Below are 27,462 nucleotides of genomic sequence, written 5' to 3'. Positions count from 1 at the left end.
GCAAGTTTGGAGCAGGTGCAAGCTTCTTTGGTGTGAAATGATACACAAAAAAAGATGACCATGAATGATGGTGGGCACAAGACTGCTTTAGTTGTTCAAGGTTGGAATCGTGAAAGAAAATTGGAAAGAGGATCTGAGAGAGACAACAGGTTCAGATCCGGTTTCGGAGGCAAGGATCCACAGTGCTACGGTACAAGGCCGGGTTATAGCAAGTTTGTGGAGGAAGACTTCGAGTATGCCCTCTAGGTGCTCGAAACAACACTTCTCCTGGTGATGTTTAGTCTCGAGTGTTGCAGGGGTTTTGCAGCAGGTGGAGCTATAGGATTCACAGGTGATCAGATGGTCCTGAGGTAGGAGGAAGTGTGGGAATTTTGTCTGGCTCGATGGGTTGTTGCTGGAAACGGGCGCGCTGACGAGTTTCCAGGTTGCAGACAATGAAGAGGAGGAAAACCTGCTGGAGGAGACGAGGATGTGTCGAGATCCTATCTGAAGCTAAATGGTGATTTTTTTAGCTTGCAGCAGCTGCATATGCATTGGCAGTGACTGAATCGGAACAGGACCAATGAGGTTGATTCATGGTGTGTATGCTGGTACGTAAGGTCAATGAGCTTTGGTGATGGGTGCAAGGATTTTTGCATGGTGTATTCGCCAAGGTGGAGATTGTTGTGATTGGCTCATATAATTTTGAGTTGGCAACAATTTCATCTCAACCATGTGGAGTGCTAGCTACTTTCGGCTAAAGAAAGGGACAAAGGAAAAGGGAGACATCTACTTTTGGCTAAAGAAAGGGACAAAGAAAAAGGGAGACATCATCATGTCTAGCCCTTGATTTGTGGCATTTTCAAAGGTGGTTTTCTTTTGTTGTTATAAGTGAAAAGGGCTTACCGAGTGAGAGGGTAAGCATCATAGAGCATTCAAGGGGGAGAGCATTCGGCTCTCCCATGAGAAAGCATGGGCATGGGTGAGAGAAAATCAAGAGAGCTAGAGTGAAAAGTATTCTAGTGAAAGAACTCTTGGGGTAGAGTGAGGCTCTTAGAAAAATTCTATGAGTGGGTGTACAGGGGATTTGGGATTGGGTTATGTCGATTTAACTCATGTGTACTTGTACTGTTATTCTCATAGTGAAGAACAATATCTCTCCAGGGACGTAGGCAGGATTTTTGCCGAAAAAAAAAAACAGAAGATACTACTTGAAAACTATGTCCCCAAAACTACGAAGACGATCTTCAAGTAAGCCTTCCAAAGTCTTCAAAGTCTCTGCCTCGGTGGGAGACAAGATGGGCAACTCCGTCATGCATTTCTCTCGTTCTAGGCGTGAAATCTCCTCCTGGTACTGAGAAAGTGTAGTTCCCTGCTCCGCGAGAACACTTTCAAGTTGCGATGCTTCGATTACCAACTGATCTCGCTCTCTCGCCAACGCATCTAGACGCTCTTGGACAAAAGTTAAAAAAGTATCTGTAACTTGATAATTTCCCGAAGCAGCTTGCTGAAAAGACTGGACTTGAGCCAGTGACGAGTTTATTGTTGCTAGCTGATGAGCTCTAACATCTGGACTCAACTTCTCCAAGGAAATAGCACGCAAGGAAGAATACTCAGTCGATGCGGCCATAAGTTCGGCAATCTTGATCTTCAAGGATGAAGAATCAACTTTAAGGTTGTCAATCACAGAAAGAAACTTCGACAAATCCTCATTGAGCAACGTAAAGTCTTCCAACGGGCATTTAGAAATCATCTTCTCTATATGGCTCTTGATATCCATTGCCGCACCAAGACTGATGCGATGGATGACTTGCTCAGGACCGCTAAGGTTCGGCCCTCTCAAAGAGATCTCAGAGCTAGCTGGCAAATGTGTTGGACGCATGACGGGTTCTTGCATACCTTCACCTACACATGGCAAACTTGGGAAGTTCGACGGATTTGGAACAAGCTCTGCACCAGGCGGATCCCCGATCTCCCTGTCTGTAGGTAGTTCGCCCGTAAATAGCATCTCCGTATAGGAATAAACATCTGCAGTTGCCAAATCAAAAGAACAAGAAGGCCCAACCTAAAGAAGACAAGGAAAGATGTTAGAAACGAAAGCTAAAATGATGAAAGCATAAGAAATCACGAGAGAAAATAAAGTACGTACATCTTTCTCAAATGGCACACGGTCATCGAGTAGAGGAGGTCTAAACACTTCTTTCCTCTTATGACGAAAATTGACATCACTGTCAACCTGAGCATCCTCAAGTGGTCGCTTGTTTGAAACTTGTTGACGCTGTTGCAAAATAAATCCATCTTCATGCAAGTTAACTTCATCTCCCGCCTCTTCAGAAGCATTTGGATGTCGAGGAGACAAGCATGGGCGTTGAGAAGCTAAAGCTACAGGTCTATCTTGTAAGGGAGCCACACTGGTGCAATCAAGAGCTACCACTTGCATAGGAACCACATGACAGCCCTCTCTCGACATATCATTGCCCGAGTGAGAAGAATTGGTACCACTTGCCATCCCCAAGTTCTTATAATATACCTTTGACCACCAATGAGCATAAACGCGGGTCACTGGATTACTCTTGAACTTGTCATTGGCTGGCAGCGTGATAACAACATTTGTACATGCATGGGTACAAGACTCCCAATGCATATACACGGCTTGCAAGGATGCTGATTGGTTCTTTTCCTTCAGTTTGCCTGGCAAGTTTTGGACAAAACCAAATTGCCTGCTGAAACGGTGGGGACTATATGGCTGAACAATGCATCGGTCTTCTTGGCGCAAAGAAACAAACCCCGAACGAAGACTTATAAGATAAGACAAGTCTGACGAGCGGAGATACGAGTTATCTACGATGCCTCGCCGCACCGAGCCAACTCTCGCTAGGGGGTCCATCCTCAAATCTTCATAACTTTCAAATAGCGCTCGTGCCTGCAAATCATCAAGGCTCTTCGCGGAGAGCACGCCAGAATACTTCGCCATCAAAGGCCCCATCTTGGCTGCAGTCGATGAAGAAGGCCTTGACTTGTCTAGAGTCGTCAAAGAAAAGTGAGTGCCAAAATATTCACCGAACCAACCATACACATAGTGGTAGGGAAGCACCGCAGCACGATCTTCAGTGCTTGCCGAGTTCGAAACAATGCTCAAGCCATTGTAAATGTTGGCTAAAACCGGAATAGCAAGGCTAAAAGACTCACCTGCAGCCATCTTGCTAGCAATTTTGAAAACTCCAGGACGAATTAAGTTGACGTCGCCTGTTGGGAAAACAAACTTACAAAGCCAGCAAGCTAAGAAAGCAGCTAAGTAAGACTCCTCCACATGCTCTGATGCTATGCCAAGATCCTCAAACGCTCTCAACTCGTCAGAAGAGCAGCGCCTGGTTGAGCCAACAACACCAGACGGGTCTGAGTCTCCCTTTGGCGTAGTGGTCTTGTTACGGCCATTTTTGTTCAAAGACTTCTTATACCTCATGGCCTCCCAGTACCAAAATCGGATCCATGAGGAAATCCTCACGCCTGATTTACCTTGAGCGTCCTGGAAAAGCTTGTGATACGCCCAAAACAAACAGCGGCAACTCGCAGGCAATCTTCGGCTATTGCAAAGAGAAAGTTCCTCCGCGCTGGGAACGACCTCGTCATAAAACTTACCTTGGATTGGCAAGTCTCCTATCCTGTGAAGATCCCAAAGTGAAATTGACATCTCCCCTTGTACCGTGTGAAGTGTGTTGGTCGCTAAACACCAATGCTCAAAGAACGCACGAATGATGGAAGGGTGACGATCATAACTAAACAAAGATGCGTACACAGCGTGGTAAAAGCCCGCTTTAGTAAGCACATCTTTAGATCGGCTTAGGACATCTTCAAGCCACTCCCAATAAAACTCATCAAAGACGGCTTCTCCAGTAGTCGACAGGGTACCATTCCAAGCCATGGCTCCGCTGCGAATGTGATCACCAAGAAGCTTAAACGAGGCCGGATGATGGTCACGAGCATGGTGCGAATGGTTCAAAATAAGAACCCTCAATGTGCACGCCTTTTTCTTCGTATTTGGTTGAACAGTGTCTACCACCTCCCAAGATACTTTAGAAGACCATGACTTAATATGCATGGAATTGTCTTTCACAAGAAAAGCAAGCGTCTTAGGACCAGTTAGTGGCGGGTAAAGCTTCAACGTTGTTCCCTCATCTTGTGAATCGCCTTCCTTCGCAAGAATGGTGATGGTGTTGTTCCTAAAACATTTGAAAAATACCATGACCGCAAATCAGCCACAAAACTTGAGCAGCACGACAAAGATGGCAGCTACAGGATGGTCCTTCAAGGCACGCTACAATGGCAAAGGAAACCAAAATGCTACGCAATCGCACTACGTAAACCCGCAGCGATTACGCAAGCAGTTTCTTGCACCGCATATCGACGTTACCGCCAAGAGAAAACTGTGGTCAAAAGGCACTACACAACGAAACCTCGTTGCAATCTCTTGCACAGCACCACACGGCAGCGCGCCACCGAGGGAAAACTGTGGTCAAAAGGCACTACACAGCGAAACCTCGTTGCAGTCTCTTGCACAAGCACACCCACGGCCTGCTACCACGGCTCTAAAAGCTTCGCGAAGATCCTGGCGTCAAGCTCTGCCTTCTCAAGATTAAAGATTCCTGACTTTACAAACAAAGAAATCCATCAGTGGGGACACACACATTGTGTAAAAAAAAAAAACACATTATATTATGTTATATATATATATATATATAGACATATGTGTGCACGGTTTGGTGATGGGACAAGTGCACGGAATGGAGATGGTCACGGGACGATCAACTTCCATATATATATATATATATATATGGCTTGAAAAGACGCAAATGGTGATGGTGATGGGACAAATATATATATACATATATGCATGGCTCAAAAGATGAAAATGGTATGCACGGCTCAAAAGACATATATATATACACACACACACACATGTGACTCACCAAGTAAAAGCAGCATGAAGGAATTGCAGAGGGCAAAGCACATTATATTACATATATGTATGTATGCACGGTGATAAAGCAAACTACAACAGCAGCTTTCGGTATATATATATATATGTATATACTTTTGTGACTCACAAAGTAAAAGCAGCAGCGCAGGATTGCTAGACAATGGTGTAGTGGCGATACAAGGCAGCAAGCAACGCAATGGTTGAAGCTGTATAATGAGTGTACAAGCAAATGAGCAATCCTATATATATATATAAAGGTCCCCGGAGAAGCAAATGAAATGATGTGGCTATTCAAAACGCAGGTCCGTGACTGTGCAAATAATAGTGACTGTGCAAATGACCACCTGTGCTTGGAAAAGAAAACCAGAATGAGAAGTAATGATTGTGCCAGCATCACCGAAAGCAAAGAAAAGAAGTGATTGACAAGCACCATCCAAAGGAAATGATAATAAGCAAGCAAGTCAAGAATGGAGAAATGGATGCCAGCACCACCGAAAGCAAAGAAAAGAAGTGATTAACAAGCACCATCCAAAGGAAATGATAATAAGCAAGAAATACAGGTCATGATGCATGCTACTATTAGCAAGTCAAGAATGGAGAAATGGATGCATCAGGCACCATCTAAAAAAAAATAAAAAATAAAAAAAAATTGGTGGAGACATAATGATTGAATGGAAAAAAGGTTTCCGTCATTAAAAAAAAAAGTGAAAAATGGTGGAGACATAATGATTGAAAGGAAGAAGGTTTGCGTCTAATAAAAAAAATAAAAAAAAATAAAAAAATAAAAATAAAAAGGTGAAAAGGGTGGTGGAGACATAATAGGGGGTAAAAGAATAGTGTGCATCAGGCACCATCTAAATAAAAAATAAAAAAAAATAAAAAAAGGAGTAACACATCTTAGTCAGATATACGTTTTAGCACAACATACTGAATAGAATAAAGCATGTCCATTGATATCTCTAAGAAATTACAAGTGCGCAAAAAAAAAAAAAAAAAAAGGAAGCCTTCACAAATGTCACTTATATGAAGCCTCAGTACTTGAAGCCTTAGTACTCGGCGGAACCCTGGAAGAGGGAGGCACTGGTGATGGATTATTCGGGGCCGCAATACTTGGTCGAACTCCAGATGACGAAGGCAAAAGGTGCCTCTGGAATACATCCACAAATCTCCGATTGTCACTTTGAATCCGACCTTCGGAGTCCAGCAACTGATCAAGCTTCCTCTTCATGTTCGTCGAATAATTATTTGCAAGCACGTGCAACTCTCTATTCTCGTGCTTCAGCTGTCTGATCACTTGATTAAGACCTACCACCTCGGCTGTCAATGATTCAATCTGGCGAGTTCGAACAAGTAAGCGTTGGCCTATGTTGGAAACAGAGTTCGCACACTGGACACTGAGAGCCTGGGACTCTCGAACAACTAATTCATCGGACCGTCGTGAAAGTATCTTATTATCTTTAAGAGTGATAAGGTTCCTAGCTACAACCGTAGCCGTTGCTGCATCCCTCATTACAGAGTCTTCAACTGTAAGAGGGCCATTAGAAGATGAGAAGGACGGGCGCCATATATTACCCTGACGCGGTGCACCTGCATCATTGCTGAGACTCAAATCTAAACAAATATTAGATGGGTTAGCCATTTCCAAAAAGATGGTAAAAGAAAAGGGTTGGAGTGAGTAAAAATCTCAGAAATACAGCAAAGACAATTTTCAAAGGCGGGCAATCTTCAAAGTGTGCAGGTTGAAAACGATTGACACCTCTTTAAAAAGAAGAGGCAACACAACCACTTGTTCAAAAAAAAAAATCGAAGAGACACCGCTCTTCGAATTTCAAAACCCAGATTTTCCTGCGTAAAATCCGTCAACACTTTTCAGACGCAGTTTCAGCTTTCGGCTATCACGTGCAACTTTGCCAGAGATCACTAACAAAGTTGAAAACGTGTGGAGTCCATCATACCCACCTACCCGACTTTTGGCCGACAAAGCATGGGAGACAAGGCCACATCCACCCTACCACTTGCTGTTGAGAGCTCACCATATAATTCGACCTCCATCCTCTATAGCAAGACACATATCCAACTTCTCTTCTTCCTTGCCGAATGCATTCGCAACCAAAACTAAGTTTTCTTCCTCCCTGAAAATACAAACGCCTAACTCTTCTTCCTTACCAAGAATACATCTCCAACTAAAACCTCTTGACACACTCAGTTTTCTTCCTCCCTGGAAACGCCTCTTCAACCAAGTCACACCGGAGCAAAGGTATCTCATATCACTGGGGTTGAGAGCAAGAGTATCTCATAACATGCTTTCTCCATTTCCTTTCATTTGTCCTTATTCTTACCTACAAAGACAAGGATAAAGAAAGCAATATGTCGGAACCTCCACTAAAGCTCCTGGTAAGGAACCGACTGCTTGGAACCTTTCCTGATTGTTCACCTAGCACTGCTCTCGAAGTACCCATTATCTCAACATCTTATACTTCTAGAGAAGATACCACATCTGCCGGGAGAACAGAAGAGGCGAGTGAAAATGATGCATCGAAGCATGTGGAGACAAGCTCAACAAATACATGTGCTGATCATCCGCTACTTCTTCAAAAGCAAAAGTATCTCATATCATCGGGGTTGAAAGCAAAGGTATCTCATATCATGCTTTTTCCCTATCTTTTCCTTTGCCCTTGTTCTTGCCTGCAGAACAATGAGAAAGGAAGCAATCAGTCGGAACCTGAAATTAAACGTCCGATCAGGAACTGATTGCCCGGAACCTTTGCCTGGTTGCTTACCTAGCGTTGCTCTCGAGTACTGATCTTCAACTGTTGACGGATCTCGAATTTCCTCTGCAAATATTTCAAAACAGTTGATATGGTGTTGGCTCTTTACACTGAAGCTGCCAAGCATGGATGAGTGGCTGAAAAGTGATGCTCTGAAGGACCATTTAAAGGCAAAAGGTTGCGCACCACTTCGGCTAGGCGAAAGAAACAAGCAAAGAAAAACGCAGCACGATGAGCCAGAACAAATCATTATGGCAGAACACCCTTCTCGGCAGAACTGCATAATCCAGACGGAATGGTCTAAGTCAAATCCAAGCCTGCCATCGTTGCTATAATCAAAGAGCTCGATAAGCTTCAACAATCTTTCACTGGCACTATCGCCAAAGAGCAAAGTCTCGATAATCCTTAAAGATCAAGTCACCAACTGGAAGAAGAGCCCATCAATCTTGAAGATCATATCGTTGACCAAACTGCTCAGGGTTCATATGAAAATGCTGCGAACTTCCTTGATCTTTCAAAGCATGCATGTCCTGAAACTGCTTGTGGTCATGTTTAAGTTCGAGATCAAGCCTCGACGGCCCTTAAAGAAATCACAAGTCCGATTCAAGATCAAGTGGCCACCACCCTTGAATCAAATCCAGTTCAAGATTAAGTCTGTGGAAAGTCCTTTGGAGGAAACCAGAAAACCCTCCAGCCCAATTCATGAATAGCCTGTCGAAAGTCAACAGTTGGAGGAAACCACCCAACCCAGTTCAAGAATAAGCATGTGGAAAGTCAACAATTGGAGGAAACCAGAAAATCCTCCGAACCAGTTCAAGATCAAGCCCCAACGGCCCTTGAAGAAATTACCAACCCAGTTCAAGATCAAGCCTCAACAGCCATTGGATCAACATCTGCAATAAGGGACTTCAAAACGCATCTTCTACACATGACAAGCACATGTATACGACGCGCCTTGAAGTGGGGGCATTTGTAGACATCGAAATTTCGGTAAAATAAATGTTGATCAATAATTAAAATTTCAATGTTTATGTGTCACATAAATTTTACACATAGCATGTGACTAAACGAAAAATCAAAATAAATCGGAAAAGTCATCAAACAGGACATGTGTCAACACCTGGCAGAAATGATTTATTTCATCTAATTATTTAAATCCAAAAAATCAAGTTTTGGAATTCTATAAATAGGAGGCCAAGGCATTCATTTTAGACACCAATTCATAACCAATTCACCTTACACCTCAACCTTGAAGCCTTGAAACTCCAAAGCTCCCAAGCAAATCCCGAAGGATCAAGAAAGCTCTCTTCGTTCTTCGTCAAATCCTCATTCAAAAGCAAGCCCCAACGGTCCTTGAAGAACTTCCACTAATTCAAGATCAAGCCCTCCCCCACGGCCCTTGAATAAAGTGTTCATCATTCATCATTCGTTCATCCCTAGATCAAGCCCCGACGGCCCTTTGGATCAACGACGTCAACAAATCCGCACAACTGTTTATCCCAAGATCAAGCCCGACGGCCCTTTGGATCAACAACATCAAATCCACCCATTACAAAGATAGAATCAGAGGTTAAATTTGTAGAAGAGATTGTAACCCCTAAATCATCAATACAAATATTATTTTGTACACGTGTTCTTGTCTCGTTCATCGCAGAAATTTCCATGTTTACATAATAATTTTGTAACTCGTTGCTCGACATGGATTACAAGTACACAATCTATTTTATCCGACTCATCAAACTGCCCTAAAAGTTTTTACAACCCACTATTCCTGTTTTCTAAAGTATTAAAAAAAAGAAAAAAAAAAGAAAAAGAGGATGACTGAGTTACAGAAGTGACATTCGAGGATCTTTAAACCATACATATAAAAATAATTTTAATTACAATATAAAAATCGATTTTAGTTGTGACTTTCTTAGTTTGTTGAAATTTAATATAAAAAATTTCTCTTGTTATCACATTAATTTATCATTTTTTTTAGGGAACTTTAACGAAAAGCACCTGATACTGTTCACTTTAACGAAAAATCACATTTTTACACTAAAAAGTCAATCCTGGTACTATTCACTTTACCCTTTATTTTGTCCTTATCATTAAAACTCAAAGTTTTCAATGTTGTAAATATTATGTGGATGGTCCACATGAATAGTTTGTTACTATTTATGCACAGTATTTTCACTATTCATTTGTGGAAAATTTGTAAAGTGAATAGTGCTTTCTTTTGTTTATATAAAGGAAGAATAGATAGATGAATGAGAGGAGTTCACGGGAAGGAAAGAGAGGAAGGAAGGAAGAGGAAGAGAGAGAAGGAAGAGGAAGAGAGAAAATAGAGGAAGATGAGAGGAGATAATAGAGAGAGTTATCTTTGTACTCCTATTATTTCAAATTATAATGAAAGCACCATTGCTGCCCCGAGGACGTACTCCAGTCACACTGACTGTAGAGGAACCTCGTAAATTTTGTGTCTTGTTTCATTTATTCCACTGCACCCACAGTCGATTTTACAACACGTTATCAGCACGAGAAGCTCTCATGTCAGTGGAAAGCACAACGCCACAAATCCTGTTCACCTCCTTCAGCTGGAATCTCACAGATAAGAAACAATTTTCATTTCATCTTCAAATCTCTGTACAATTGATTTACTTGAAGCAACTATATATATTGTTGTATGACTGTATATCATCATTTGCAGAAGCAAAAGAGTACATACTCAAAATTCGTAAAGAATTTGACAGCCATGTAAATAGCCTCGGAACTCTAACTTGCGGACCTCGGATTGAAATACTTTCTTCTTGAAAGTTGTTCGTCTGCTCAGTATCTACAACATATCAAAATTTCAGAAAATGTTAACGGTGCAATCGTGGCAGATGTCTGAAATACCAAACCAGTTTCCAATTTCCGCAGAAAACTGGGCAGCCACCTTATGAGTACCAAAACGCCATTTCGATAGCTCAAATCGAAATTGTTTCTTCACGAAAGTTGTTTGGTATCCTCTTATCCATATCATACTAAATTTTGAATTAAAACTAACGGTTAGATCTTCTCATAAGTTGCAGACACTCTTGACTCCAAAACTTATGGGAACCGTTTCGACTTTTTCGAAACTCACCAGAGGAGGAACACCAATTGGAACTTATTGTTACTATTATTTACTGAGTAACCAAAATGACTTCGAACTGTGAAATAATAATAAAAATAAAAGAGATGAAACAAAAGAAGTGGCAGACCAAGAAAATGAAAAAGCAAAACATGAGGACTTAATCATTGTATTTTCTGTTTTGGCATATTTATGTGCATGGTGTTGGTTTAAAGCCCATGTCACAAGTTCTATTTATTTAAAGCAATTTATTTATAGTGGGTAGAATTATTACCCTTTGCTTTAAAGCTTTGATATTTATGTGAATGGTGCTGAATCAAAGCCCTTGTCACAAGCTTTATTTACTTTAAAGCAATTTATTTACCATGGACGGTTTTACCGCCTATTGCTTTAAGTTTTGATGGTGCTGAATTAAAGCCCTTGTCACAAACTTTATTTACTTAAATGCAATTTATTCATTATGGCTGGAATTACCATCTATTGCTTTAATTTATTTATTGTACTTATCTTTTGTTACTATGAGTATATACAGGACCTGAAGTTCCTTGATCAGATCAGAACCTGCAGTTTCTTGATCCTCATCATATAAAATGATTGGACCCGAAGTTCCATCATACAAAAGGATCTGGCATGAAGTCCATTGATCCTGAAGATCAGGACATGATGTTCCTAGATGAGTACCATTAGTTTGAAGTGCCGCAGTGCCTTAACTTAATTGTAATAAAAGCCATAAGAGTCTCAGTTTACAGACTATTAAATAAGGACCAGAAGTTCCTTATGTCCATACTCAAAATGGTTTAGCAGAAGCCTTTATTAAGCGAATGAAATTGATTTCCCGCGCTCTGCTCATGAAAACGAAATTGCCAATTTTCTACATGGGGACATGTAAACTTTACATGATGCATTATTAATTCGGTTGAGATATGTTATCAACCATCAATACTTCTCAGTACAACTCGGGTTTGGGAACCAACCAAACATTATACATTTACGAGTTTTTGGTTGTGTTGTCTATGTGCCTGTAAGACTACCACAACGTACTGAAATGAGGCATCATTGCAGATTAGGCATTGATGTTGAATACCATCTATCATTCAATATTTGGAATTCTTGATTGGGGATATGTTTACCGCATGGTTTGCATACTGTCATTTTGATAAGACAATTTTCCTGCCATTAGGGGGAGAAAATAATATCGTTCCAGAAGAACGATGAGAAAATATCATTCCAAAAGAATGATGAGAAAAGACCGTTCCAGAAGAACGAAGAGAATTTGTCTTATTTTGATTCACGAAGCAATCAATGAGAAAATGAAATATGAATAATTGAATGATGCAACGAAAGTGATGAAATCATATATACTTACTGCAGATGTGCCTACAAGAATTGATGTCTCAGTTGGATAAAATAATGAGACAGTAAATGATTTATCTGTTGCACGCCTGAAGCATGGCAGATTTTTAGACTCAAAAGGTTCAGTTATTCGAAAGAAGAATAATATGGCACTACTGAACTATTGCATTCCCGAAGCATAACTGTTGCATGCCAGAAGCATGACAGTCACCGCATGGATACACGTCCCAGATAGGACAATCCACAGACATGGGAATGTTGATGTCTCATACATGAAGCATAATAGACATATAGGTTCCAATGACTCAACTCCCGGAAGTGGAGATTAAAATCCAAGCTCTATAACACTCAAGAGGAGGTTATGATCCACATTCTCTCAATTATGACTATCCTGGAAGAGATAGCGTCATGCCCTTGAAGAGGCAATGGATATCCAAAGAAATGAAAAGCTTTTATGCATGCGCATGCACATGAGAATATGGGATCACGGATTGATGATAACCAATGGTAATTTTGGTTTTTACAAGTAGCTACTAAATTCATCAATGAGCTGTGTTAATATTGAGTCACGTTCTTTTGTTTGTCGACAAAAGAAAAATTATTGGCCAAAATGGAGAAAGGCAATTCCATTACAAATTTTGTAAGAACGTGGGCAAATGAACCTATATATATTTGAATACAATACAAATAGCCAAAGAATGTTAAACCAAGGAGGTTATATATGGGCATTTGTAATATAGTGTAATACACTTACATGATATGACACAAGGTTGTAAACGAGTTCATATGAATGGAGAATTATATACGAAGGGTTGTGAGTCGCCCACATTATATTTCCATAAGTAAATCCCTCAAGTATACATGGGAGCAAATTGCTCTGTATAAATTCCAAAGGAAAATGTGTCATGAAGTGTAGAAAACCCTTGAAGGATTCAAATTGCTTGAAGTAAGCCTCTGAAGGGTAAAACATAAAATATGTACTCAATACCAATGGATGATATAAATTGCCTTAGTGAGTACTATCATTATGATATTGTTGCAACATACTAAAATCTCTTGCAAGAGTCAATAACATTAAATTATAACTCTTGAAGAGTTGATGATATTAAATTGGGACTCCTGAAGAGTCTAGAAAAAATTATAAAGTGTTGAAGGAATTATTGTCTCGAGCTGCAGATCGAACAATCTACCAACACGAATCTTATCCATGATATTTATGATATTAAAAGAACCATATGGTTTGAAGATTATGAGTTGAATACTCATATGATGAAGACACTAAGAATAATCATTTATCTTCGTGAGGGTAAAGATAAATTAATATTTGGTCCAGAAGTACCACATCTTAGTGAAGTATATGCTTTATTGTATTTGGCACAATACATTGAATGAAATAAAGCTTATTTATTAATATCTCCAAGAAATTACAGATATATACATACACATGAGTTAAAACAAACAAACAGGATGGAGCCTTCACAAAGGTTGCTCATGTGAAGCCTCAGTACTCGGAAGTACCCCAGAAGGGGGAGGCACTGGAGATTGATCATGTGGCACCCCAGTACTTAGCAAAACACCAGAAGGGGAAGGCATCAGTTGCTTTCGGAATCTAGCAACGAACCTCTGGTGATCACTTTGAATCCGACTTTCGGATTCCTGCAGTTGGACGAGCTTTCTTTTCATGCTCGTAGAGTAACTATTTGCAAGCACGTGTAACGCCCTATTCTCGTGCTTAAGCCCTCTGATCTCTTGTTTAAGACTTGCCACTTCCGCCATCAATGATTCAACTTGGCGAGTTTGAGCAAGTAGGCGTTGGCCCATATTGGACACAGAGCCAGCACACTGAACACTGAGAGCCAATGAGTCTTGAACGGCCGACTCTTCAGACCGTTCTGAAAGGATCTTGTTATCCCTTGGAGTGAGAAGATTCCTAGCTACCACAGTAGCGGTTATGTTATTCTTCATCATAGAGTCCCCAACCGTAAGAGGACCATTAGAAGATAAGAAGGACGGGCGCCATATATTATCCTGACGCTGCTCGTCTGTATCACTCCTAAGACTCAAATCTAAGCAAATGTTAGATGGGCAAGTCATTTTTCAGAAATGATGAAGGAAAAACAGAGGTCAAATAAAATTTCAAAGGTGCAAGATAGGGGAAATTTCTACAAGCAGCAACTTTCTGAGCATACTCTTGAACACAATTGATGTCTCTATAAAAGAAGAGGCAGCAGAGCCACTTGTTCAAAGATCGATGAGGCACCGCTCTCCGAATTTCAAAAGCCAGATTTTCCTGAATAAAATTCGTTGGCATTTTTCAGACGTAATCTCAGCTTTTCAGATATCGCGTGCAACTTTGTCAAAGATCTCTGACAAAGTTGAAAACGCGTAAATCTTACTGTTCTATTTACACCACAGTTGCTGACAAGAGTAAAAGCACAGCACCACCACTTGCTATTGAGAAATCTCTATATATGTCGACATCTGTTCTCCATAACAAGGCAGACTCGCAACACTGCAAGAATACCTAACTCTTCCTCATCTCCGAGAATGCATCTTCAACATAGCATCTCGAAATACTCAGTTTTCTTCCTCTCCGAGAATACATCTTCAAACATGTCACACCAGAGCAAGATTATCACATATCTTCAGGGACCAGAGCAAGATTATCTCATATCATGCAATCTCCCTGTCCTTTCCTTTGTCCATGTTCTTGCCTGCAAAGACAAGGATAAGGAAAGCAATATGTCGGAACCTCCACTCAAACTCCCGGTAAGGAACCGATTGCCTGGAACCTTTCCTGATTGCTTACCTAGTATTGCTCTCGAGTAGTCATCTTCAACGGTTGGAGTTGGGTCTCCAGTCACCAAGAAGTGATGAACCATCCAAATGCAAAGGTTTGCATTCCACTTCTGCACCAGGGGACAAATCCTACAAGAGAAGATGCCACATATGCATGGGGGGGGAAGCAGTGAAAATACTACTTAAGCAAGGGGAGCAAGTAAGGAAAGTGAAAATGATACATTGGAGCATGTGGAGACAAGCGCAACCAACACGTGCTGATTCATCCCCGACAAAGTCGAAGAAGCTCTTCACGGTACAATTTCATTCAAGATCAAGCCCCGAAGTCCTTGAAGAAATCACAAGTCCGATTCAAGATCAAGTGTCCACCACTTTTGAATCAAATTCCGCTCCAGATAAAAGGAGTAAATTCCGATCTTCGATGCTAGTCTAGCAGAAAGTCCTACAACCCAGTTCAAGAAAAAGGCTGTGGAAAGTTAACAATAAGTAAAGCAACTCTTTTAGCAACTCTTCTTACTAAGAGACTAAAGCAGAACAATCAACGATCAACCTAAATGATTTGTAATCAGGGAGAGATACTCATCAGGGGGAGATACTCATCAGGGGGAGCATCCAAGACAGATCAAGATTTTAACGAGTTAATCGAAGACTTGTGGCCATCCAAGGGGGAATGTTGTAAATATTATGTGGATGGTCCACATGAATAGTTTGTTACTATTTATGCACAGTATTTTCACTATTCATTTGTGGAAAATTTGTAAAGTGAATAGTGCTTTCTTTTGTTTATATAAAGGAAGAATAGATAGATGAATGAGAGGAGTTCACGGGAAGGAAAGAGAGGAAGGAAGGAAGAGGAAGAGAGAGAAGGAAGAGGAAGAGAGAAAATAGAGGAAGATGAGAGGAGATAATAGAGAGAGTTATCTTTGTACTCCTATTATTTCAAATTATAATGAAAGCACCATTGCTGCCCCGAGGACGTACTCCAGTCACACTGACTGTAGAGGAACCTCGTAAATTTTGTGTCTTGTTTCATTTATTCCACTGCACCCACAGTCGATTTTACAACATTCAAATCCTTTTCATTAGTTTTCCTTTTTTTTATGGCAGTATTTAGATTAAAATCTCATGGTGCTCTTCAACAGTAAGAGAAAAGAAAAGGTTAATTTTTTAATGCGCCGACATAATAACGTAGTATCGAACTCTATTTTGCCACTCATATTTCTCCAACCTACCACCCTTGGAAACAACAGGAACCAATAGATCTCGGCCACGTAGACAAATACCCACCCTACGTAACCGTTAACATTTCCCGGGCCATGTCGCCCCAAATATTCCCGTATTCATTTCTTCATTCCCTCTTCGCCAGTTCTCTCGCTCTTCCTCTCTCTCCCTCCCTCGCCCCCGAAGACCGAAACCCTTGTCTTCCGTGTAGGAGACCCCAATGGCGGCCGGGAACCAAGACGGCGGTCGATCGGCGCTGATCTTTCTCGGAACCGGGTGCTCCGGCTCCGTTCCCAACGCAATGTGCCTGATCCAGGCCTCCGATCCCTGCCACGTTTGCGCTCAGGCGCTCTCCATCCCCCCGGACCAAAACCCTAATTACCGGTAAATTTGAGATTTAGATCTGCCTTTTTGTGGTTGTTTGTATCCCGAGAAAGTGAAGGAAAGTGGGAAAAAAAAATCAGCTTTTGAACGATTTGTGTTTGCAGGTGCAATACGTCGCTTTTGATTGATCGTTGCGGAAGCGATGGTAACCACAGCTACATATTGATCGATGTCGGAAAGACGTTCCGGGAGCAAGTGCTTCGATGGTTCACTCGCTATAAGATTCCGAGAGTTGATGTTGTGAGTTTTGTTTGTGCACATTTTTGTATGACTAGTTATGATCTTCGTGTAGAAAATGTTAAAGGGGATATTTTCATTAATTAAACTTAATTGACAGTACTAGGGGTGGGTTTAAAAAACCGAAAATTGAAAAAAACCGAAAACCACACCAAACTGAAACCGAAAAAACCGAACCGAATTGAAAAAATCGAACCGAACCGAATTCTTTTGGTTCGGTTTGATTTTAGTGATCTAAAAATCGAACAAAACCAAACCGAACCGAATTAATTAAATTAAAATTTTTATTTAATTATTTGTTTTGGGTATTATTTTCTAAATCTAATTTATAAGTTAAAATGTGCTAAACCCAATATGTTATCAAACTTTAAGCTCAAAATATTAAAAAAATGCCTATAAAAACTCTAAACCCTAACCTATTATTTATCCCCCATATAAGGTTCTGAAACCAAACCTCCTCCTGAAGTACCTACATCCATCTCCATAGCACTGTCTACTTCTGCCCTAGCTTTCTTTTCCAAATCTACTCTCATATAACATGTAACAGAATCCATAAACATTTTTTTCGGGTAGATTACTTGGGTAATTTGTGATGGAAAAGAATCCAACACACACTAAATAAATCCACCCACGCATTACTTTTACTAATCAAGTTGTCAACATGCAGTTATAAGCAAACAACCTTGATCTTTGAACAACATCACACAATTTAACTTTTCTAAGTCATTTGTACGATTTTTGTGTTGTGAGGTTGTTAGTTTGGACTTTGGAAGACTTGATTGATGATTTTAGTTCAACTTTAAATGTTTATTTTTATTGTCTTTGATTCTAGTTAGAATGCTTATGTTATGATTGTGTTGGATATGTTAAAATTTAAAATTTCAATGTTTTTCATTTTTTGAAAAAAAAAACAAAAAACAAAAAAACGAAACCGAACTGGAAAAAACCAAACCGAAAAAAAAAATGAACCGAACCGAACCGATTTAAACCGAACCCACCCCTAGACAGTACACAATAATATATATATAGCCACAAATGCTCATTACATCAGTACCCTTATCTTCTACACCTAATTACACAAATACCACAATTAACTATTTACTGTTGTAACTAACTTGTGACTGGTTTAGCTCTCTCAATACACCCCTGCAAGCTGAGCTTGGGATCAACTGAGGAACCAAGAGGAAGCTTGGATTTAAGATACTGAAATCAACTTTTGGAAAGAGATTTTGTGTGAATGTCGGCTAACTGATCCTTACTACAAACAAAGTTAACCTTGATGAGATTAGCCAAGACCAACTCTCGAATATAATGATAGTCAATCTCCACTTGTTTGGTTCTGGCATAGAATACCGAATTAGAAGCAAGGGAGATTGCTGAAATATTGTCACACCAGAGGGTAGGAACCTGAGAGAGGGAAACCAATGTCACAGAAGATTTTGCATATCCAAGTCAGTTCAGCGGCAGTGTGTGCAAGAGAACGGTATTCTGCTTCCGTTGATGATCGTGCCACAATAGCTTGTTTCTTGGCACTCCAATTGATAAGGTTAGATCCCAAAACGACATTGTAACCACTAGTGGAACGTCTATCAAAACGACAGCCAGCTCAGTCTGCATCTAAGAAGGCTGTGAGATTAGTTGCACCCTTTTTGAACCATAGTCCTTCAGACACAGTACCCTTGAGATAACGAAGAACTTGTTTTGCGGCTTGCATGTGTTGGTCTCGAGGAGCATGCATGAACTGACAGATTTGATTCACAGCAAAAGAAATATCGGGACACGTCCATGTCAAATACTGTAAACCACCTACAATAGATCCGTACTCAATTGGATTGGACAAAAGAGGACTAGTGTGATCCAATTTATTAGAGCCAAGTGGAGTGCAGCAAGGCTTTGCACCATCCATAAATACTTGGTTTGATGAAGGAAGAGACCTATGGATGATCGTTGAACCTCTAATCCTAGGAAGTAGTGCAATGGACCCAAATCTTGACTAGAAAAATAGCATTGATTTTTTTAATGAATAGATTGCATAGGGAAGAGTCAGGTCCAGTGACTAATATGTCATCGACATAAACAAGTACCATGACAGGAGTTGTACTGTGAAGAACAAATAAGGAAACATCTGAGGAAGATTGCTTAAAACCAAGCTGAAGAAGAGCTTGAAACAGTTTGTCAAACCAAGCTCGAGGTGCTTGTTTGAGACCATAAAAGGATTTTCGTAATTTACAGACATGATGTGGCATACTGAGATCAGTGAAACCTGGAGGCTGCTACATGTATACATCTTCCTTTAAATCACCATGAAGAAAGGCATTACTTATGTCTAATTGATTTAAAAACCAATTGAACTGCACAACAAGTGACAAAATGACTCTAATTGTGACTGATTTAGCCACAGGACTGAAGGTTTCTTGAAAATCAATTCCTTCTTGCTGATGATACCCCTTTGTAACCAGATGAGCTTTAAATCTCTTGACAGTACCATTAGGTTTCTTCTTTATTGGGAAAACTCACTTGCAGCCAACAACATTGTAGGAGGAAGATGGAGGAACAAGTGTCCAAGTTCATGTTGATTGTAAGGCCTTGAACTCATCTTGCATGGCAAATCTCTAGTGAGCATGTTTAGATGCTTGCAAATATGTATTTGGAACAAAGCCAATATCAGATGGAAGAGGATGTTTGGTAGCTGCATATACTTTGGGCTTGAAGATACCAGCTTTAGAGCGAGTGATCATAGGGTGAGTATTGGTAGGGGGTAGGGAAATAATTGGTGCATTGGAAGTGAGTGATGCAGCATGCGGAGATTCTGTATGTGATGCAGTATTTGTAGGAATGGGACCTTGAGAATGACCAATGTGTGAACCTGAAGAAGAACAATCAGAGTTGGATCTCAAATCTAGAACTGAAGATCCAGAAGGAACACCAATTCTATTAGGAACGGAGAACTGCAGATCCATGGGAGCTGAAACAGATTCTGAAGAGATAACTGGACTGGTGGGAGGAGACTGGAAATGATATGTTGCTTCATCAAACTGTACATGTCAAGAAATGTAGATACGACTCGTGACTAGGTCAAGGCATCGATAACCCTTATGTTGTAAACTGTATCCCAGAAAAACACAGCTTTTGCTTTTAGCGTCCAACTTGGAATGAGTATAAGGTTTGAGCCATGGGAAACATCTACAGCCAAAGACTTTAAGTCGGGAGTAATCTGGTAGCCTGAAAAATAGCAATTCCCAAGGAGATTTAGAGAGTCCAGAGATTGGTAATCTGTTAATAAGGTACACAGCCGTGGAGAAAGCTTCCACCCAATAGAGATGTGGAATATTAGAAGCAACAAGTAATGTTCTGGCAGTTTCCACAATGTGTCTGTGCTTTCGTTCAGCACAACCATTTTGTTCAGGGGTGTGAGGACATGTTAATTGATGAACAATGCCATGAGTATGAAGAAAATACTGAAACATAGCACCAATGAATTAACCCCCGGAATCTGAATGCACAACCTTGATTTTATTTCCAAGTAGATTTTCCACATATTGTTTGAATACAACGAAAGTAGAATAAGCATCAAATTTAGCCTTTAATAGAAATAACCAACTATATCTACTGTAATCATCTACTAGCAACAAGTAGTACTTAAAACCACTAGGTGAAGTGATGGAGGCAGGACCCCAAAGATCACAGTGTAACAATTGGAGGCTTTGAGTAGTTGTAGAACTAGCAGAGCCAAAAAGAAGCTTGTGACTTTTAGCTAAAGCACAATCTGAATAGAAAAGATCACCAGTAGTCCTGCCTTTCACCACAAGCTTACTGCCTGAAAGAACCTTGCGAAAGATAGAAGGAGATGGATGACCCAATCTTCGATGCCAAATCTGTACAGGAGCTTTGACACTTATGAAAGTCGAGGGTGATGAAGAAGTGGGATGACTAGAGCCTTGAAAATGATAGAAACCATCTTTAACTTGTCCCCGCAAAAGCGTCTTCCCCAAAACACGATCCTTTACAGTGAATCCATCAGGGTCAAGAGTCAAGGCAAAATTATTATCTTTTAAAAATTGGTAGGCAGATAATAAGTTGTGTTTCATAGCAGGTACATGTAATACATTACTCAACTTAAAAGAAGTATGAGATGTATTTAAAGAAGAGGTACCAATATTGTGAATAGACAGACATTTACCATCTCCTATATAGACTTTGTCTTCACCAGTGTAGGGAGAGGCGACTGAGAGATTGGCAATGTCATTTGTGATATGTGATGTGGCGCCAGAGTCTAACAGCCAAGATGGGGATAGTTTGGACGAGTAGTGAGCACAAAAAGCTGCAAGTTTGGCTAGTGGCACCCGTCCAAAAATCTCAGGATTCATCCTGTCAAAACAGTCAATGGCTTCGTGGCTGGTGGAGCCACAAATTTGACATGTGTTCTTGTGAGTAGATGAAGAGCATTGGTTGGTAGACCGGGAGCCTAGATAAGAGGCACGAGATCGACCTTCACGATAAGTACCAATGTAGTGTCCACGATTAGTACGGAAATTGCGATTGCCTTTGGAAACATTGCGATTGTTTCTGCCTTGATTAGAATTGTACGGAAAGAAGATTGAAGAGGCTGACTATATGCAGCAAAGGCCTGTGGAGAAGGTGTTGGCAGTAAAGGTGCCTGAGATTGGATAGAGAATGCCTAAAAGGGCTCAGTAGCAGCGGTGGACAGAGTTTGCTTGTGACGAGCCATGGAAATCTCTTTTGTCAGCAACAGACCATGCAATTCATCAAGAGATGTAGAACACAAACGCAGCATGATGGAGTCAATAAAGGACTCAAATTCATCAGGAAGACCGTGAAGTGTTGCAGCAATTAGATCACGATCAGATATAGTTGCGCTAGCAGCATTGAGAGAATCTGAAATTTCCTTGATTTGCTGTAGATATTCCGAGATCGATTGAGAGCCTTTTTGAATTGATCGAAGACGAGAGCGAAGCTGGTGGACATGAGCTTCAGAAACTCCACCAAAACGTTGTTCAAGCTTCTGCCAGAGCTCTCGAGATGTGGAAACACCTACTGTGAAGGGAATGAGATCTTCAGATAAGGTCGAGTTGAGCCAGATCAAGAGATTTTGATCTTTTTCAAATCACTGCTCAAATCCTGGATTCAGGGATCGATCAGGAAGAAGTGGAGCCGGACATGGGTCAGTATCGTCGATGAGACCAAGAAGTTTGTGCCGGCGCAAAATCGGAGCAAATAACGCACGCCATGGGAGATAATTGGTGCGTTTGAGTTTGATTGGCACCATGCTACCAATATTTTGAATCGTAAGAGACATACGAGTTCTGAGGTTGAGAATTTGCAGAAAGATTAGGGTTTGGTAATGGTGATGAGTTAATCGGAGACGAAGAGTGAGAGGGGGAAGCCATGATATACAGAAGCAAGATTCGAGATTCGAGAAAAGAGAAATCGATCAAGAAATTGAGGGAGAGATCGATCAAGAAATCGATCAAAGACAAAGAGCACAAAATCGATCAAGAAATCGAGCGAGAAATCGATCGAGAAATGAAAGCAGTGAGAAGAAGAAAATCTAGATATCACTGACTCAAAGACGCCATTACCGATCAAGAACAGTGATCAGAATACCAAATCAATGAAGAACTTCGATCAAATTGAACAGAAATAAGAGAAACTGAGTGGAAGAAATGGAGGATCGAGGAATGCCGGGAGGTGTTTGGCGATGAAACCATGTAAAAAATGTTAAAAGGGATATTTTCATTGATTAAACTTAATTGACAGTACACAAGAATATATATAGCCATAGAGGCTCATTACATCAGTACCCTTATCTTCTACACCTAATTACACAAATACCACAATTAACTATTTACTGTTGTAACTAACTTGTGACTGGTTTAGCTCTCTCAATACTTTGGAACATTTGGCCGATTAGCATCAATGGTTTAGAGGAATGCATGTTTAGCTTTGACTTGGATACTTTTAAAAGAGTTCAAATTTATTTACGCGATGTACATTTACTTTTCACACTGTGGGATTCCGAAAAGCAAGAAAGAAAAGAAATTGGTTTTGTTTGGAAAGCATTGTGGTGCGATATGGTGGTGGGATGCTTGCTTTCTATGAATTATTTGCTAGAACTTCAGTAGGGTGCCAGATTAGGAAGAGGTAGTTTCATGGTATGAGTGTGCGGAACCATCTCGAAGTGGGGAGCTTACAGAGGTTAGGGGTGCTTTTAATCTAAACTATTTGAAAATTGATAGAATTCCCCCAATGTGACTGTAACTTGTCTTTGGAAGACAGAAAAAATTTATCAAGTGAAAATGGCGAGTTATTTGAAAGTAAGTTGTGGATGTTGGTTATGTTCATAGATTGTAATTGCAGTTTTGTATGTATACAATGAATTTTTGTGCACTAGAAGGTCCCTGCAATCATATGCGCATGAAACGTGGTAAGAGTTGGGGATGGAATGAGAAAGTGATAGGAGTGTCGAAGAGAGGAGCGGGTATTTGACAGAGATCAAAAAGTAAACATGTTAAAACACTGGGCAGTTGAACTGAAGATTGGGTTAGTGTGTAATTACCATTTGTGGCTGGAGTATATCGGGCATTGCATGTACATTCAGCATAGTAATAGAGGTTTCTTCAGTAATAACATAGATAATACGATTACTGTTATGTCCGAGTTTTTATTGTTGGGTATTTGAAAGCTTGTAAATACAGGGAGTTTAAGAACTAATTTTTCACCAACTGCAGATTATTTTGACTCATGAACATGCTGATGCAGTTCTTGGTCTGGATGATATACGTGCCATTCAACCACATAGCCCCACAAATGACATTGATCCTACTCCCATCTACCTAAGTCATTATGCAATGGAGAGGTACAATATTTTGGGTGAACTTGGATACTGTTCTGCTAAACTGCTTGGTTCAAAAGCTAAGTTTTGCTTGTTGCTTAATCTGGAAACGGTTGCAAGTAGTGCAATGCTTATGACCGTATGATTCTTTGATGTTCTTTATGGTATTTTGTCGCTCCATCTCTTTTGATGGAAATAAATCCTTGGTCTGCTCTGATTACATTATAGACTTAAAATCTAGGATTCACATAAAAAAAAATGTAACTGTGGACTGAGGAATATGTAAAAGAAATTACTCTCGCCATTATATCTGATATTTTTGTCTTTCCATTTATGTGTAAATTCTATTTACAAATGAAACTTATTGTGTCTGTTTTACCTTTGAATAGCGTTGCAGTGAAATTTCCTTACCTGATTAAGAAAAAACTTGTTGAAGGTCAAGAAGTGAGACGAGTAGCACAACTTGACTGGAGGATAATTGAGGAGAGTATTGAAACACCGTTTCTTGTGTCAGACCTACAATTTGTTCCTTTGCCAGTTACTCTCATCAAACCTTTCTCAGTCATGGCATGAAAATCCTATTTCTTGTTATTCTTGAAGTTTCTTACTGCTATTCCTCATATTAGGTGATGCATGGGGAGGATTATATTTGTTTGGGTTATCTATTTGGTGAAAGATGTAGAATAGCGTATATATCTGACGTTTCACGCTTTCCTGCAAGCACGGAACATGGTGAGTATTGCTTAGTTCCTTGGTAAACATTTTAGTGTCAGAGCACAGATCATGGTGAGTATTTCTTATACTGTCAGAGCATTTTGTAAATATTTTAGTGTTATTTTCTGAATAGATTAATAGTTAGGGAATTTTATTGTTAGACAAAATTTCCCAAATGATTGGGCTCAATCGTGATTAAGGGAAATATAAACTATGTTAGAGTATTTGAAGATAAGATCTTTAGGATTCCCTTCTTAGAACACCTTATAGCTGAGTTCGTATTGACCTTCCTACTCTTTAATCTGCCAACAAAGCATTGGGAAAACCCTTTACTCAGGAGAGTATAAGTACTCTGAGACATTTTATCATTTCCATTTTAGTTTATTCTTTGTCAATAAATTTGGATTAACTTATGCCGTGATAAGGATGAGTCTGTCACCTTTTACAAGAAAAATGACTTCTTAAGTGAATCGGTTGCTTGGCTATGGGGATTGTTCCTTACGGAGAAACATTTCGTAGAAACTTTCTCACCTTTAGTAGGGAGAATTAGTTCTTGGCATAAAACGCCTTCCCAAAACATTTGATCCTTTGAACATGCCCTTACTTGCTTCATAATTGTTTTTGTCACTTGTTGTAAATCTTGATCTGCTGTGTCATTTACAAAACATTCTCTGTGTTTCTTACCTTTTATTTGGAAAAACCATACATATGAAACTTGCAGTTATTTCGAAAGATGGAGCTGGACAGTTGGATCTTCTTATCTTGGACACACTATACAAGGTCAGCAGAAAGTTTGTTTGCTCATCTTGCGTTTCCTGTTATTATTAAGGCATATTCTTCATAATCTGCTTTGCCTTTTGTTTTATTGCAGACTGGATCCCATAATGTTCACCTTTGCCTCCCACAGGTTGGTCTGATACACTAAAAAAAACATCTGCATTTCTTATAGCCAATTGTTCATGGCAGCGACTATATAATGTTTGCAGACTCTTGAAGCTGTGAAGAGGATTTGTCCCAAAAAAGCCCTTTTAATTGGAATGAATCATCAGTTTGATCACCACGTAGACAATAAGTTTCTTATGGAATGGTCTGAGAGGTTATGGAACTACTTTTTGCAATTCACTTTCTGTACAGGTAAGAAATATCGTTACTTAAAGAAACTTACGCTTTCAACTTTTCTGTTGTTTGCATATAGGGAAGGGATTCAAGTGCAGCTTGCGCATGATGGTTTGAGAGTGCCCGTAGACCTATGAAAGGTGCGCCGTGAAACATTAGGTGAATTTTGGTATTAATGCAAGTACGTATTTGAAATGCAAAGATTAATGAGAACTCAATTAGGTGGGCAGATGAAAGTAACCCAATCCCTTTTTTTATCTCTACTCACTCGTGGAGTGATTTTCTTCGTTCAATCCTTTCCTCAACCTCCCTCCACTCAGAACCACATGCATCTTCTGAGTCTACAAGTGACATGAATAGTGGGATTCCAACTGAACAGCGTTAAAATCTTTTGAACTAAATTTTTTTCCCGTCTCATGTTACCTACGGAACCACGGAAATAGAGTCGAAAGATGCACAAAAAAAGGCTCATACATTTTTATGCTTTACGTGCAGGTTAATGCCGTTGTACATGAAGATGAATATACCATATAACAGTTTCCATCCCCATGTTGATGGGAGGAAAGCAGATGCATGCAATATTCTTGAAGTCCATACTTGTTGGTTGTATCAACCAGTGTCTCTGAAGAGTTAGAATAATTTTACAAGGATTTTAGAACAGTTTGTTCACCAAAACCCACTTCACTTCGACGGCAGACGGAAACTTTACGCTCACCAAACTTGTAGCCTACATTTACGTTAATACAGTGTGATGTTACAGCATTTGATCATTAACTATTTCAATAATCATTTAATATTGAATGATTACGCATTCTGGTTAGAGAGAAACTTAGCTACTACTGGGCACTAGCATGCGGTAATCTAATCCAGGTTCGCATTGTCATGTGTTTTAACTTTTCTACATGACAATGTGGAATTTGACTTAAGATATTGTTACAATGGTATTTCCGTTGCACGGAAGTTCTTTTCGTTTGGTTTAGGTTTCGAAACTCGAGCCAAATGTTGTTCCAATGCGAATGCGATTGGTTTCCTCATAGCTGGAGCTGTGGATTGAGTGCGCAACAGTAGTAGAAGCGAGGCGCTTTCAGGAATCTGGACAGGAAGGCCATCTCCATTGCAGAGGGCTAAAAGTCCAAAAGTTAAAAAATAGTCTAATTTGTCCAAAATTATTTCGAACTGATGGCTGAATTATAATGTTATAAAGCTCATCAGGTCATTATTCGGTCAAAAAGGGCATCAGGCTAGCCAAATGTAACTCCCTTCTTTGCTCTTTTTTAGGGTTCAACTCCTCAGTTGCAATAATTGATTCAAATTCAACGGTCAGATTTGAAAACATCATATCGTAGTTTAATTAAATTAGTAAATAAATGTAATGTATAAGCTTAAAACCAATAAATTATTGATGGGCTATGTTTATTCTATTCGGTTGGAAATGATATATGAACATGACATGACACTGTTCATTTAAAAAAAATTCTTTTACAAAATTTTAGTTTTGGACAATGTTATATTTAACCATTTCGATTGGAAATAACTTAAGAACACTTCCAGTGTATAAAAACTCGTCTTGACAATAGGCAATTTAATTCCTTCAAGCGAATAGTAACCGTTCAAGAGACTTGTCCTTGGCAAATGGTATCTCCTTTTTACTCAAGTTTATAAATGGTGGGTGGTTGTGATGATTTCAAATTAAATCTTCTAATTGACCGGTCAAACTCAAACCCTTACTTTGACTGCCAAATTTCTCAAACTAATCAAAATTTTCATCGATGACGGTTTTTCTCTATGGGGAAGGAAGGACCACCGGACTTTCTGACTGCCACCGTCACTCATTTTGTAAGGCCGATGAAGACGTGCCACTTGTGAATTGTGTCAATCAGGACAGAAACAGCTCACTAGTTCTTCCAACAACAAGATCCTGCAATTTGTTGACCCACCAATACCAAATTACCAATTACCAATT

At 39.9% G+C, this 27,462-nt stretch overlaps 2 protein-coding genes and 1 long non-coding RNA gene across 11 annotated transcripts; 2 read left to right on the top strand and 1 right to left on the bottom strand.

Moving 5' to 3' along the window:
• Positions 1 to 5,957: 5,957 nt before the first annotated feature.
• LOC126585619 (uncharacterized) lies at positions 5,958 to 15,093 on the bottom strand. The gene is made up of 2 exons (XM_050250085.1): positions 13,660 to 15,093; positions 5,958 to 5,971 (listed from the first exon to the last, which is right to left on the bottom strand). The coding sequence occupies exons 1-2, from the start codon at positions 14,267 to 14,269 to the stop codon at positions 5,964 to 5,966; spliced, it is 618 nt and encodes a 205-aa protein (XP_050106042.1). The 5' UTR covers positions 14,270 to 15,093; the 3' UTR covers positions 5,958 to 5,963.
• On the top strand, positions 9,845 to 11,764 carry LOC126585625 (uncharacterized). The gene is made up of 2 exons (XR_007610598.1): positions 9,845 to 10,711; positions 11,355 to 11,764. It is a non-coding gene; the product is annotated as an uncharacterized LOC126585625 (long non-coding RNA).
• Positions 15,094 to 16,243: 1,150 nt separating the features above from the next.
• Positions 16,244 to 26,306, top strand: LOC126585613 (putative hydrolase C777.06c). Of its 9 annotated transcripts, none has more exons than XM_050250078.1 (10): positions 16,246 to 16,579; positions 16,684 to 16,819; positions 23,566 to 23,693; positions 24,059 to 24,206; positions 24,296 to 24,401; positions 25,105 to 25,163; positions 25,255 to 25,290; positions 25,370 to 25,470; positions 25,579 to 25,639; positions 25,995 to 26,306. In XM_050250078.1, the coding sequence occupies exons 1-9, from the start codon at positions 16,416 to 16,418 to the stop codon at positions 25,634 to 25,636; spliced, it is 936 nt and encodes a 311-aa protein (XP_050106035.1). In that variant the 5' UTR covers positions 16,246 to 16,415; the 3' UTR covers positions 25,637 to 25,639; positions 25,995 to 26,306. The 9 variants fall into 9 exon arrangements, with proteins under 9 accessions (XP_050106030.1, XP_050106029.1, XP_050106028.1 ...); XM_050250079.1 differs by having other exon boundaries at positions 25,579 to 25,658; XM_050250077.1 differs by having other exon boundaries at positions 25,579 to 25,680.
• Positions 26,307 to 27,462: the final 1,156 nt, after the last annotated feature.

This window comes from Malus sylvestris, chromosome 10, assembly GCF_916048215.2.
Source record: "Malus sylvestris chromosome 10, drMalSylv7.2, whole genome shotgun sequence".
Taxonomy (NCBI): Eukaryota; Viridiplantae; Streptophyta; class Magnoliopsida; order Rosales; family Rosaceae; genus Malus; species Malus sylvestris.
This window is presented reverse-complemented; position numbering and strand designations above follow the sequence as displayed.